This window comes from Glandiceps talaboti, chromosome 12 (assembly GCF_964340395.1).
Source record: "Glandiceps talaboti chromosome 12, keGlaTala1.1, whole genome shotgun sequence".
Lineage (NCBI taxonomy): Eukaryota > Metazoa > Hemichordata > Enteropneusta > Spengelidae > Glandiceps > Glandiceps talaboti.
In genome coordinates, this window is record NC_135560.1 from 16,742,469 (window position 1) to 16,758,678 (window position 16,210).

General features: G+C 35.9%; 1 protein-coding gene across 1 annotated transcript; it reads left to right on the top strand.

Moving 5' to 3' along the window:
* Positions 1 to 12,260: 12,260 nt before the first annotated feature.
* LOC144443852 (N-methyl-L-tryptophan oxidase-like) lies at positions 12,261 to 14,849 on the top strand. Its single transcript, XM_078133422.1, has 5 exons — positions 12,261 to 12,389; positions 12,661 to 12,799; positions 13,085 to 13,666; positions 13,989 to 14,132; positions 14,596 to 14,849. Exons 1-5 carry the CDS (start codon positions 12,261 to 12,263, stop codon positions 14,847 to 14,849), a joined length of 1,248 nt encoding a protein of 415 aa, XP_077989548.1.
* The last annotated feature ends 1,361 nt before the right edge of the window (positions 14,850 to 16,210 follow it).

Genomic DNA, 16,210 nt, shown 5'->3' on the forward strand with positions numbered 1-16,210 from the left:
CAATTTGGTGTTTCTTGGCAATCGAGCGAAATTTGGGTGCAGTGAAATCATGAAATGACTCTCCAGAACCCAAAGTTAATGAAAATACCTTTATTTCCTGGAGTTGTGTTCTTCCTTCTTTATTACTGGCCTCTATACACATATGTAGCTAATTGTCATTATTTCACATGCACATAGGAATATCCACAGTTATTATTCCCGGCATGTCAAGTTTATATTGCTCTTTGGGCGGTAAACGAGAGAAAAGAAGCAACTCGTCAAAATTAATGTACTATATTTACAACTTACGCTCGCATTTAACTATAGACATCAAAATACATTCCCCATCATATGAACAGTTACCTGGCATGCAATATGTTATAGCCTCAATTTTTGTCATTAAATCTCATGTCTTGAATCCTTCTTCATCAACATATTCCCACACATAAATGCGTATAGCACTACTGAACTACCTCGGTGTTCAGTTGTGCTTAATAAAACGAGTGAAATGCAATATCCTCAAACCGTGCTCGAACCGAGTAATTTGAAACTTAATGACGCGTTCGTTCAGAACAGGAACACTTCCAGAATTGTACTTGCCATTTTGTTTTAATTATCATTTGCAAAATTATTGGCACACGTATAAATTCTGTTTGTCCACCTTTTTCTGAATCATTTCATTTTTCGCCGAGTTAATACTTTATTTCTACGTAGCTTTGCTTTCCAAATCGTCAACTGGTCTAGATGACACGACTGTAAGAAAATAGGAATAGAAACTTGGATTTGTTTATACATTTAAAGCTATCTTGTTTTTACACCAATGTCGTATGGTAATATTAAGAATTCTACGTCGAAGTGTATGAAAAATGTTATCCTGGTACATTTTAGGAGTTATTCAATAACCAGGAACTCTTTTTCAAACAAAATATAGCAGCAAAAGCAACACAATCTATTACTGCTTAGGTTTTTCTCACTTCTTTCTGAGCACGTCATGGTTCACAACTTCAAGTGACATATCATCGATATCATATTTTTATTGCATGTCAAACGTTGTACATTTCATTCTCACCTTGTTCACACACCGATCCCAACATCAAAAGAACCTAATTTATCAAATTCCCTGCAACATGAATTCAGGTGACAAAGAGCGGCTCTTTAGACTAACATACACCTAAGAACGTTATAATACATGTTACAGTATGTGTTGTTACTTTATAGCTTATAAAGTATCCGCCAAATAGCAATTACGAATAGTGAAGGTGAGTAATCCTAATAGGACTTCTTTATTAACGAAGAACACAATTGCCGATACTACTAAGTTACCGACGTCGGATTGAAGATATGACATGGTTAATCTAAGACATTGGGGGAATACTTACGTGTTTAATACAGTCTCAGTCTAGGTCAAACCCTTAGCCAAAGCTGCACAAACTTTAAGTTATCGTTATGCTATACTTCTAGAAGCAGCCCACGCGTTTTTCTTAACCATTTACTAGCTGCTACTTCGCTATATCTACAAAAGAGTTTATTTCTTAAATAATTTACACAACACTTTTTCTTTTAGTTCGAATGCTGGGGTTGTTTCTGTATTTAGCATCTTAGCTACATTATATGTGTAGTGATAAAAGCCAACATTTCACAGGACATAACTTGATCACGTTCAATTATATAATTTCATGTAATTTCTCATATTTTCGTGTCTTGAATCGACCTACATCAATTTTCTACAACCTTGGGTTCAATTATATTAGTGCATCACAGGGCATTGTTTCGAATACAGAGCCAATCAGCATCTCATTCATACTAGAACAATTAAAAACTCCCAAATGAGCCGCAAACAATTTATTCATCTGAACAAAAATCAAGCTCTATTAGAAGTGCTAAAGTCACACACAAAAATAAAATGGCTTCTCAGTTAGGTCATGTTTGTTTATATGTTTAGATCCATGCTTGTTGGCATGTGTGTCATTATACCATTCAATGAAATTAAAAAAATGAAATCTTGATTGTTTCCAATTGAGTGAACCTAATCAAGGAGGTAGAAAGGTAATTAAGCATATCTATTGTCCCATTTCTTGTATTAGTTTCATTTAATTTGCTAAGTACTTTAAGTACTTTTAAGCAACATTCATTTAATATAAAAAATAAATATTTGAGATATTTGTTAACTATGGTATCACCAGAAGAACGACTATAACATGGTATATTTGGTAGGTAATAATGTATGCAAGAAACCAGCAGCTCATTTGCATAATGTATGAAGCATATTCTGTGTAGTCAGAGTACTTTTATCATTTCTATCTCCTTCATAGAACAATTAAAATACTTCAAACAAGCCGCAAAAGATTGAGTTATGTGAACAAAACCAGGTTTATTAACTGTATCAAATAACTGAAGGATGACACACAAGTGAATTCCACAAAAGCAAACAACTTCTGCGTTAAATCGTACTTCTTTGTACACAGTTGATGGTAGTTGTACATTTGTACACAGTCGATGGTAGTTGTACATTTGTACACAGTTAATGGTAGTTGTACATTTGTACACAATTGATGATAGTTGTACATTTGTACACAGTTGATGGCAGTTGCACATTTGTACACAGTTGATGATAGTTGTACATTTGTACACAGTTAATGGTAGTTGTACATTTGTACACAATTGATGGTAGTTGTACATTTGTACACAGTTGATGGCAGTTGTACATTTGTACACAGTTGATGATAGTTGTACATTTGTACACAGTTAATGGTAGTTGTACATTTGTACACAGTCGATGGTAGTTGTACATTTGTACACAATTTATGGTAGTTGTACATTTGTACACAATTGATGGTAGTTGTACATTTGTACACAGTTGATGGCAGTTGTGTATTTGTACACAGTTGATGATAGTTGTACATTTGTAGACAGTTGATGATAGTTGTACATTTGTACACAGTTGATGATAGTTGTACATTTGTACACAGTCGATGGTAGTACATTTTTGTTGTGCATTTGTACACATAAACATTAAATGAGATACCAATTGTTTCCGATTGAGTTCATCTCATCTGCGAACAATATATAATCAAGTGGGTAATTAACCATATCCAATACAACTAGAGCATAACGTACAGCGTTTCATTTGTTGTATGTAATTTGCTATCATATGTACTCTTAAACAACATTAATATGACGTGTCAGTATTTCAGATCTCGTATTAAAGGAAACTGTTGTTCCAAGCACAAACACAGACACAAACTTGACTATTTATAATACTTGAAATTTTCAACTTTTTTTGGTAAAACCACAGACAAGAATCTATTCTTGTCTGTGGTAAAACGTATGTTGCATAATCACCTGCTGATTTACATAATATATGCAGTATAATAAATGGTCGTGCATATCAGCTGTTCATTTGCATAATGTATTTAGTATGTTCAGCATAATCACCTGCTGATTTACAACATATCACCAGTATTTACATAATGTATGCAGTATAATATTGTGTGTGGTGTATATCAGTTGTTCATTTGCATAATGTTGTTAATACATTCTATGTGGTAAATGTATACAGTATGTCATGCATAATGTATGCATTATAATATTCTGTGTGGTGTATATCATCTGTTCATTTGCATACTATATATTTAAACTATTCCGTATAGTTTCAAGATAATTTTTATAGCGATATATGAAGTGCTTTTATTATTACCAGAATTAGCAATTTTAAATTTACAACTAAAGCATGGTTCATGATAACTTGATAATATCTGCGATGTGATTAATTAGCTGTGTGACTCCTAATTGATTTCATTGACTGTACACAAATTCTTTTTGAGAACTTGAATACATGTCTAAGAAGATTACTTTGGTTAAAATTGTGTTTTCCCCTTCACATTATTCCAGTTTCTGTTCAATGATTCGTTATACCACGCACAAGCCAAGTTATTGTCTTTGAACAGAAAATATGTCTAAGTCATTGGTTCTGAGGTGCTCGATATATGAGTCAAAATGGTCCAAATCGCCATTAATTTTCCCGACTATTCATACATTATGCTCGACGAAGGGATAATTATATCATTCCCAATATGACCTAAGGGTTTTTGTCACTACTCGTCAAGCAACTCGTATTTAGGTCACTCGTATTTTCCTTAGCTGAAGGAAGGAATACATTGGAGAATAACATTAATTATCGATAGCTAAAACACATTTTTCCACTCAAGACGCAATGAATACAGCGAAATATAACATCAAAATATACCTAAAGACAAAAACTAATAGGGAAGTTGAGTTTGTATTGGCATAAAGGGACAGTAGTTTACGACGTTGATAAAATTTAGTCAATTGGCGGAGATAAAAGAAAACCCCCAGATATTGATAAGTTGTAAAAGGCATAATTCTGTTGCATTGACTATGACGAAGTCAATCAGTTTAGCGTTGATTGAAAATAAAAAAATGATTGTGAAACTTCGCTTGACATTACATGTCATTACTGAGCAAAGTTCCAATATTGTATCAAATGGCCATCACTTTGAAGCTTTAACCATATCCTAATAACGAGGTCACAGTTATGAGGTCAACATAAAGTAAGAAAAATATACTGAGAGTTCTGACCATAGGTTGGAACATTTTACTCTTTCAAAGTTGTTATCAGTTTCTTTAGAATCAAAAACACCTGTTGACCTTTGTCGAGGTGACGTCATGGATTGACAGCTTCATTTGACACCGTAGAATTAAGAGACAGTATGGATCATACACTAATCTATCCCACTTCAAACTTATCAACTTATTCATCAAAGATTGAAGCAGAACATTGGCAGGTCGTAAACTGAACACATCTGGTTGACTTCGACCTGCAACTTGTATATTTTATGTCATCAAATTACCAAAGATATATTCACTACAAATTGATCAGTTATATATAACAAGACACAATATATGTTAATTAGCGGTGAATATTATCTTCAGGTAGTGTAGAGACAAGTTTAAATCTTGAGAGAAAGCTCCGTTTTGAATCTGTCACCATGCATGTCAAAACTGTACTAGTTTGTAATTGAAGTATCATTTTCGATCAGACAACCATAGTATATTCACTGAAAATTGTTCAAATACCAATCATTAGACATTGTATTTTATCCATAACTGGTTGAAATAGTGATCGCAGTTGAGGGCGCTGATTTCTGGGTGCGGACCCAAAGATGATTTATCGTACAGCTCCAAAATACGTTTATCCACAGGAGATGCGATACTGTTCACGGTGTATGATATTGCGAGTAAGATATTATACCTAACAAACATTTTCAAAAATAGGTTCCGGTTGCAGCTAGTATAGCTTTTAGTATGCACATACATGGCAAGGCTTTAAAACACTTAGTTTCAGTGTCGTACATGTAGGATTGTTGTGTATGCACATGTGACATGCTTTTACATTTAGTTACAATCTCGTAGGATTGTTGTGTATGAATTAATAATGTACCCCGCTTTCACTGCACGCGAAGGAGAACACTTGATACAGTTATCGAAATCAAGCTATATACGCAAAAAAAAGATAGATACAAACTGAAACTATTGTTGCAACACGTTGATATAAACTATCAATAGATGCTGATGTTCTTACACTTACAGTAGGGTGACGTACGTCAGTGTTTTACTATTTTACTATACATGTTGGTTATATCCATATGATCAAGGCACAGCTATCACCCCTTTATGGAGTGTATCTCACGCAACAGCAATGTTTTCAGTTTGGGTCTATCTTAGCTTGCACACAGGTTGATTTATGTAGTAGTATTTCAAAACGTATTTAAAGTGGGTTATTCGCCATGATCATTGGTTTTCGAACTCGTCCTGATTGCCTTACGGTTTGTCAGCCAAGCATAAAAGAACGAAAGGCAATGTCGTTTGCAGTCTATTTAATCTACTATACTAGGTTTGCCCCTTGGGCCTTTTGCACAATTATAACCCACGTTTTGACGGTCATTTCTCGTGGTCCCAATTGGCGAAGTTGCTTGTATTTGGCCATTTATTGGTATAATTACGTTTTTTAATTCACTTTAATGAAATCCGAAGGGTATAACATATCTCTTGATACCCTTTGATGTAGGCTTTTGATGAACATAATGTACAAGGAAGTGCAAGTTTGTGTTATCAATCCATTTGGGATATCAATAGAACTGAAAGTATGGTATTAGTGTATCTAGTGTATAAAATAGAGAGCTGCGATTTATCCTTCAATGTACGGTTTGTACAGTTATAAAATGTATTGGAATGAATTCGTGTGTGTGTGTGTGTGTGTGTGTGTGTGTGTGTGTGAGTGCGTGCGTGACTTAGTGTGTGTGTGTGGGGGGGGGGAGGTAAGGGGGTCAGCGAACTTCTACTCAGTACATCTCTACTCCCCTCAACCCACTTATTTCAAAACTGACCATGAATGTTACATATTAAGTCTCGTGATGGTGAAAGCAATGGTGGATGAAATTTACATGAATTTTACACAAGATCGTAAAATCTGTATTATAATAACGTGTTAGAAGTTTGGATGAGTGTGTTTTCCTGTTATTCTTGTTTATAAATTCATGTATTTGACTTTTTGGTGAGTCGATGTAGCAGTTATTTGTAGCTTGAAGTCGTGGTGAAGCGAAACCAGGTCGGACATTTACAGTGGTTTTGTACCCATATATTGTAGATATAATTTGGCACATACATTGATAATAAAAAAGCTCATGTGTCCTATAAGGTTTGTCCTCACGGAAGGCATTCAGTTTACATATCCGTGCTGATTCTTAACTGGTTAGACTGTGTTCAGTTGAAGCCTGTATCATTTAGATACCCAACATCAAACGGAAAGCCAGATTATGAAACGTTATCATAGGCATAAATATGACGTGAAATTGAATATCCTGACAACAGGCTTCCGAAGATGACAATTAACTGACAAAAACGAGGAAAAAAATTTGAGAAGTCATGATGAGGACTTAAAAGTAGTCGTTAATAACCGTCTGACCTTTTCACGGGCCCTTTAAAGTGAAACAAATAAACTGAGTCTCAAATTTGCTGACGTCACTGTTAGTTTGAATTATGGACGCAGACAATAACGAGGACGATTCCTGGGGAAATGAAGTAAGCCCTGGCTTAGTGCTATGAAGCGACCGGCTTAATAATTGAAAACGGAGTACTAACTAATTAATGCCAGGGGAACATACACGCAGTCATATGTATATGATTGAAAGATTCCCCATATTCTTGTAGTCTCCAAAGAGTCATCTTTAAATCAATCAATCAGTCGGTAGATTAGCTACTTTCTAAATTCCAACCAGCTCTTCATCAGGTTAACGTTGAATGTATGTGCATAGTGCTGACATTTGACCCGGTCTAGTTTTCAGTGGACTACATACAGCATACTCTTTTCTCTGAATAAATAACAAACCATGCTAGTGAACCGATGACGAGAAGTTAGTTCGTTACATATACACTATATTGTATCATTCAATTAAGAGTTATACTCTGTTCTAATTGGAGCGGAATGACAGTTTATTCCTTCATTAAACCTTAATAACCTTTGATTCATTCATTTAGCCATCGGGGCGGACGTAAATATTTCAACTGTCCGTGCGTTTTTAGCCGTGAATACATCTCCTTCATCCTCCACAGGTGCAGCTAACGAACCTGTTCGTGCAAAATGATGTTTTACCATATTTTTCTATTGGAAGGGGACTGTTGTACTGGTCAGTGGGAGGCGAAAACAGCCAATATTCCAGTGTGCAAAGTTTATATTCAACAGACTGTGTGTGGGCAAGGGGAGAAGGTAAAGGCACCCACGTAATGCATGCGCACATACATACATACATACATACATACATACATACATACATACATACATACATACATACATACATGCATGCATGCATGCATGCATGCATGCATGCATGCATGCATGCATACATACATACATACATACATACATACATACACACACACATACATACATACATACATACATACATACATACATACATACTAGCTGAGAGAGAGAGAGCGAGAGCGAGCGAGAGAGAGAGAGAGAGAGAGAGAGAGAGAGAGAGAGAGAGAGAGAGAGAGAGAGAGAGAGAGAGAGAGAGAGAGAGAGAGAGAGAGAGAGAGAGAGAGAGAGAGAGAGAGAGAGAGAGAGAGAGAGAGAGAGAGGTTTACTTCTATAGTTGGCGAGGGCACATTTATTTTTGTGGCGACATTTTGAGACTAATTGAGATTTTTTGTTGAGTAGCATGCTCTTTTCAGCATTGATTATACGTGAAAGCTATGTGGGGTTGGGGAACCGGAACCAAACAATTTTTTGTATTAGGTTTAAGTTTAAGTACAATGAAAGCACGTATAATAAGGCAACCCCTTACATGCTAATGGATATTTGACTTTCTTATTAGAGTTAAGCCTCACTCTTAGAAACATCACTCAAGAATACTTTACATTATGGCTAAGGTCATTAGGGTGATGACAGTGTTACTTAGGGATGTCTTGATTGTCTAACATTTGTAGAACAGGTGTGAACTGAAGCTGATCCGGTAGGCTGTTTTGTTATGGCAGAATACATTGGGGAAAGTGTTTCATCGACATCATAAGGCTGTATTTGGAAAAGCTATGAATGAAGATACTAGTACTTAAAAATAGCGCCAATGGTGTTTAGTACAACTGTACAGTTTTTAGAAAATTTACCCACATGTTGATCCATGCTAGCTGTAGGTATTCATTTGCTGAATGATTATCCAGTTGTCTATCCAGCCCTGTTGTTACCTTTGCAATATGAGACCATTTGGCTGTTGCTATGGGCGTGGTCATTTTTCTAGATATAGTTGCATACATTTTTTAAAAATGTTTATTCATTTGTCTATTAATCCTAGACTCTCTTACAGTCCTCGGAGCTTCGCATCGGTAAAATTTGGGTTGTTGTGTATGTACCGATATATACTCCATATTGTACTTGAATATCATTGTACTGTGCGCCCTCACCCATCACGTAGGACTAACCTTTCGTTGACGTGTTAAGGCGAAGCCCGATGACTGATTTACCCTGATAATGGCTTGGTCTATTGGGCTTTGAGAACACAGATGGTCCATGATTCTCGGACCCTACGAAAATGATTGACAACTGATCTGGAGACTCTGTATCTATAACTAAATAAACATACTGTTTACTTTCAACTCAGATAGTGATAAGGCTCCCTCTGCTGAATTTTACGATTATTTACTAATGGTGTGCCTAAATAGATACATGTGGAAAGACTAGATCTGTTACACACTGTTCTCTTAGCTCTGGTTTTAAAGATGGACTACCCAACAAAATTCGCCTTACCAAAAGAATCTCAGCAGCTGTGTCATATGTGGCCAATTTAGTGTCAAGAACGCTAACCTTTGCAGACGTGAGTACACCTATCCATGCTCCAGATATTTTTGCCTCACAGTGGTGGTCAAATGAGGAAAATCGGTAATAGTGATCATTTGACTGTTGCTATGGGCGTGGTCTTGTTGCTAGGCACATTTACATACATTTTTTGAATGTTTATTCATTTGCCTATTAATCCCCGTTATCTTTGCAATATGTGTGATCATTTGGCTGTTGCCATGGGCATGGTCTTGTTGCTAGGCATATTTGTATACACTTTTTGAATGTTTGTTTACTTGTCTAAGAATCCCTGTCGTTATCTTTGTGAAATACACCACTGTTTGGCTGTTGCTATGGGCGTGGTCATGGTTGCTGAAGAAAATATGCAGAATACTTCTAGAAACATCTCACCAAGTTTCAGTCTCACTGACCAAGTACTTTTGGAGATATAAGTTTTTGACCAAAATTCACATTTTTACACCTAATTTCTATATCACTGATGAGATCATTATACACCCCAGATGCATCCCCATTAAAATTCAGCCCAATCTGCTCAGAAGTTTTGGAATTAAAGATTTTTGACCAAAAAGACACATTTTAGCCCTACTTTGCATATCATTGATGGAATCATCATGTCATGAACAATTCTTAATCTAAACACCCCTAAGAATGTTCCCAACAAATCTAAGACCGATCTGCTCAGTACTTTTTGAGTTAAGGTTTTTGACCAAAAAGCACATTTTTTACCCGAATCACACACCAGTGGTAAGATCATTTTGATTTGAACAATTTCCCAACGAAACACCCAAGATAATACACCCACCAAATATCATGGCAATCGGTCCAGCGATTTTTGAGTTTAAGTTGTTTACACACACACACACACGCGCGCGCGCGCACACACACACACACACACACACACACACTTGCCATGCCTATCGCACTACTGAACTTACGGAATGTTGTCCATTTCAAATTACATCAACCACTGACTCTTCAAATTTAATATCATTGATTTTATCAAATCAATCAGTCAATAAACTGTGGCTTTCAACATGCTACAGAGGAGAACGGAAATTGAAGAAAGACACGAAATGAATCTGAACTACTTGTGTTATATGTATTATTGAGAGTGATAGAGACAGTGGTGAAACTGACAACTCTCAAAGTACTGTTGATAACAGTGATAATGATACTGACGAAACAATTCATGCACATTGTTCTCGAGAGCAGGTTACTTTGAGATTAAAAAGTTGCAGGATTGCAAGTCGCTTTATGTTTAAGTAGAAATAGCTCCCCCTCCAAAAAAATTCCGATATATTTTGGCCCCCCTCCCTCAAAAAAAAAATCCTGAAATTTTTTGGTCCCCCCCCTAAAAAAAATCCTGAAATTTTTTGGTTCCCCCCTCCCCCAATTTCTTCTGAGAAAAATTGATGCCCCCCGAAAATCCTCCGCCCCCCCCCCCCCGTAAAATCTGGACACTCTCTTACTCAAAACCTTAAACGTAAAAACTATGCCAACTGGCTACGAATATTCAAAAAAATACCGTCACAAGTGTTTGCACATTCAAACTCAATGAATTTGTATGCCCTCAGAATTCATTGATCAAACATCACGCTTGTTTTACATACTAAACAATACTATAAATGTGCTACTAGGGTATTTTTTGAATATTCCTAAATACCTATTAATTTCGCCATTATTTTGTGATGCGACCGTCTTTGAAAAGAATATTAGCCCACACGCCACTGTGGTTAATATGTACGGGTCAATTCCAAATCACTACACTGCGCATGTTTCCCGTCCATTGTTCTAAGTTTCAGGGCGCAGACAGTTACGTTTCTCCAATCTTTACGCCCGACATTAGACATCTAGCCGTTGGCTTTGGAATCTAGCGATCACTGTCAACCTATAAGAGAATCGGGGTTCAACGGATAGCCTCTTAGACTTTGAACCAGTACCGAACTTTGGGTAATGCTGAGAGTCGAGTAAAGTAGTGTGCACAGCTAATATTAGTAATAATATGAAAAAATGTTTACTTTCGTCGAGATTATGACTGCGGTGAACGTAGATAGTCGTAGAGAATTATGAAAGGTTCGTACCCTTTCTTTTTAACGCTTATTTTATTTTCTCTCATCTCCTGTTTATTTATGGTGTATGTCTACGATAACAATCGTCAATAACGACGACAATCGTCAACGGACATGTACAGAATAAATAGCTATAATAGGTGAATCCTATATCATGGGCAGGGGGAAATACCATATGTGTTTGATGTTTTCTGACACAGAAATATAACGTCGTAACTTAGGGTCGGATTAGGCTGGGCGCACACGTACACGGTACACGGTCAAGTGTATACGTGTGTTTCTATCGCGTGCGCACGATGTAAGCGGATTGAATAGCGCCCCATACGACAGTACGATTGATTGCTGCCTTTTTTTATTCGTGCGTCGCGTGTTCCACGTGCTTGCACGTGCAACGATTCGAATCTCGTCTAACGTCTGAGCGCGCGTGCTCAGCATTTGCTCAATATTGGCTCATTTGCTCACAGGAAGAGTGGCGGCCTTTTAAATATGGTCTTGCTTGCCTTATGAATTTACTATAACTTTTTTTTAAAACACTTTTTTGCTTTCAGCTGTATGTAATGTGACTTTCTGTTGGTTTTTTGTAACATGTAAAGTTTAATGATGTATCTTTGTAATTGTACGTATGTGTCTTTGTTTTGGCAATGTTCTTTTTAAAAAGAATTTGTCAATAAAAATGAATATGAATATGAATGTAACTTTTTCATGATTGTTTATCATTGCAGCTGAGTAACTCATGACATGACAATCTTGTCGTAACACACAGAGAGCACATTCCACTATGTTACAACTTATGTTTATCAAGTTATTTATTTTGCCATTTTGACAATCCAGGTGATATGGCAGATACCAGTCATTATGATATCTGTATTGTTGGTGCTGGAATGATTGGATCTGCAGCAGCTCGTCATGCAACAATTACAGCACCAAGTTTAAAAGTCTGCCTTATTGGACCCAAGGAACCAAATGTAAGTAAATTAGCCTTTGAGAGTGAGTCAGTAAGGAGATGTGCCAGTCAGTTGACATATATATGCATTTAACACTTTAAAGCTACTATGAACTTGAATGATTGAAATCATTTACTCTTTAGTTATAATGTGTCACCTACAAATATTCTTATAATTTATTTGGTTTTGTGGAAAAAAATATATATTCTCGTTAGATATGGTCAGAGTTTATTTAAAACTCTTTTGACATAATGATATGTTGTCGTCTTTCTATTTTGGATAATTTTTGAAGAAACATGAATGCAAACATGAAATATTTGGAGCCCATTATGATGAAGGTCGGATGATAAGATCCCTAGATGCAGGTCCCATGTGGGCTGAGCTTGGACGCAGGTCCATTGCAAGATTTAGAGACCTTGAACACAGAACAGGTCAGATTTGTGATTTGCTTTTAGTACTGTTGATAATATGTATGCTTTATTATCTTCTTAGTACAGATTTCTCTAGAATTGAATTACCTGCAAGATATTTTGTCTCTTGATATAAAATTCATTAGAAAGCCCATTATCACAATGCGAGAGTATGCATGTGCATCTCTTTGGATTGAAGTTTTGCATTCTCAAAGAGAAAAGTCTGAAATCATAGGAAATGGTCAATAACAAAAGGTGATTGGCTATTTACATTGGCAATAGCTATGTGAATTCGTCAATCAACAGGTGTTGAGTTTTACAGAGAAGTTGGACATATGACTTGGAGCAGAAAGGGTGATCCATACCTTGAAAAGGTGAAGGACAATGCTACACTTATGAAAGTGAAGTTGCAAGAGTTGGACACAACAAAGATGGAAGCAAAATTTCCCTTTCTTTCAATGAAATCTTATGATGAAGTAATTCTACAGACAGAAGATGCTGGCTATGTAAGTCCAAGAGCACAGGTGAAGGCACAACAAACTGCTGCTCATCTACATGGCTGTGACATCATTAATGATGTAGTAGATCAGGTGACTGAAACTAACCAATCAGATGGTTCCAAATGTATGAAAGTGACAACAGCCAAAGGTCAAGTCATCCATGCCAGGAGAGTGCTTCTAACAACTGGAGCTTTCACAGGATTCAGAGACCTGCTTCCTCATGGAAAGGAATTGGATGTACAGTTATCAGGAGCAACATTGTTGTTTGCTGAACTGAGTGACAAAGATGCAGTGAGACTGAAAGATATGCCATGTCTTATTTACAAAGAAAATGACAGTCAAGACAAATATGATTGTTATGTATTACCACCTATCAAGTACCCAGATGGTATTTAAATATTCCATGCTGTATATACTAGTAAGGCTCACTGAAAGTTCAAACACAAAAAATAGTATGACCTCAGAATACATTAATCAAACATCAGGATTTCTAATATATTAAATCTCTCATCATCAGACCATCAGTTGAATAGTTTAGTACATATGACAAGTTGATGTTCAAGACAAAGTTGTTACCTAGGTTATAAACAAATAATGCAAATATACTTCACAGCTGCTGGGCTTATTTGTGTTGTATTCAGTGGGAATGTTGTACATGGTACTTTACTGCATTTGGTGACCCTTTAAATGCTATAATTACTTTCATCTAGGGCGGTGTTATCTAAAAATTGGACACCGTACACTGTACAAAAAGGAGCTTTATACAGCAGCAGAAGTTGATGAATGGTTCAGAAGCAAAGGGGATGAATCTGCACTGAGGCCCTTGGCACAGAAACTATTGGAGCTTATTAAAGGTAATCTATGTTTTGATGTAGTTACAATAGTGGTAGTAGTCCTCGGGTCTATATGAATGTAATTGTAATAAAATCCTTACCTTGACAGCAGAAGGAGATTTAAACTTTACAAATGCTGGTTACTTTATTGTAGTCAAATGGTTGCATTTCCATAAAATAATAAAATAGTAATTCACCAGCATGGCCAGATGCTGGAAGTTAGGTGACTTTTCCCTGAAGACAGACGATCTTAAACTTATTCTAAAATGTATACTTATTAGAGGTGTCGGAGCAAATCAGATTCAGATGAATATGGTGTTTAATCTTGTCTTCCTTGTTGCTTAATTTGAAGAAAAAAAACTGTCAGCTATCACAGGGCTATACCTGACAACTCAAATAAGGTATAGATGCTGAGTGGCCACTCACATCATACAACCATTACAATTTCAAACTGATATTAACCTCTCTCTCCTTTTATCAACAGGAGTTAAACCAGTTTCATTCCATGGAGAAAGTTGTGTTCTTACATACACCCCAACTCTACTACCATATTGTGACACACTTACACCAACGCTTGGAGTTGCCATTGGTGGAAATGGTGTCGGTGCAAAGGTGGCAGATGAAATTGGTAGAATGGCAGCCAGAATGGTGATTGCTGGTTGCTGGGATCATGATCTACCCAGAGATAATTTCAGAGTTAGATTTATAGTGAATCAAAAGATGACAGCCAAATTGTAATTTCTAATTGCAACTGGTGTGCCACCTAATCAGCTGATGAAATCAGTATAGAATGGCAATCAGAATGATTATTGCTGGATGCTGGGATCATGATCTACCCAGATATAATTTCAAAGTTAGACTTAAAGTGAATCCAAAGATAATGAGTAAATTCAAATTTCAAACCTTGCAAAAAGAACAAAGAGAAACAATAGTATCATTCTCTCCCATTTTTCCATCCATGTCTTTAAGTTTGTATTCCTTATTTAACATATTTCAGAAATTCTATAGAGATAACAACTTTAAAAATCTGATTCACTCTTGATAAAGATGTATTTGATGTCAATTTACATTTAAACATAAAATTATCCAAGAAAATTTTAAGTAACCGGCATGTGATTGATTCAAATAATGAATAAGGGAAATGTGAGGAATAATATCGCTGTCCTTTCAGTCATCTGATGATTTAGTGTACTGTATTCTTTTGTTTGATTTCATATTCACAATCTCAACTTCCTTTTCTCATTTTGCATCTCATTGTCATTTAATCTATGTGTATCTGTTGGTTTTAGATTTTTGAAAATAAAATGAATTCTGTTGAAAAAAACTACTGTGATTGTTCACCTTGAACTTGACTAAATTTATCAAGACTAATTATACGAATATCAAAAACAAACTTTGACATAGGATGGGCATACACTTTTAATTATTTGTCTTTAAATAGATTATATATATAGTAATCGTATACAAGTATTTAGGGTGAACTTGTACAAACTGGAGGCATTGTAAAACTGAAGTTTCACGAACTAGCCAAGTACATTGACTGCCATATATACATATAGAAGGAAAGACACATTTAGTCTGTTAAAATAACACTGCTGTGTATTCTGATTATTCCAGTGCTGTAATACCACATTTAATTCTACACATCACATCAATCAATCATTATTGAGATATTGAGCCTGCTAAGCAAACTCACTTTGTCTTTTGATTTTGCCTACACGACTAGTGGCTAAAACTTAACTAATTATATTATTGCTAATTATTAATTAATTACTAATGACTTAATTCCTGGACGATTCCCAGGAAAGGTGTCAAGACTCAGTAACTTTGTAAACTCCTGACCTGTTAATTTTAGTTATGGTTGAACCCTTTTTATAATTAACTGAATTGTCACTGTACTGGTGGTGCATGGTACTGTTTACCCTGGTTTTAGTGAATAAATAGTATGAATGAATGACTATTTCATTGTTTGCCGACTGAATTGACAAATTCAGGGGTTCTAGCTTTGAATCGCTAGGTGATTGTCTAGACTTACACAATCCATTTGTTTAATGGTATGGTAAACAGAGATCATTTATCATATTTACAATGGAACTAAT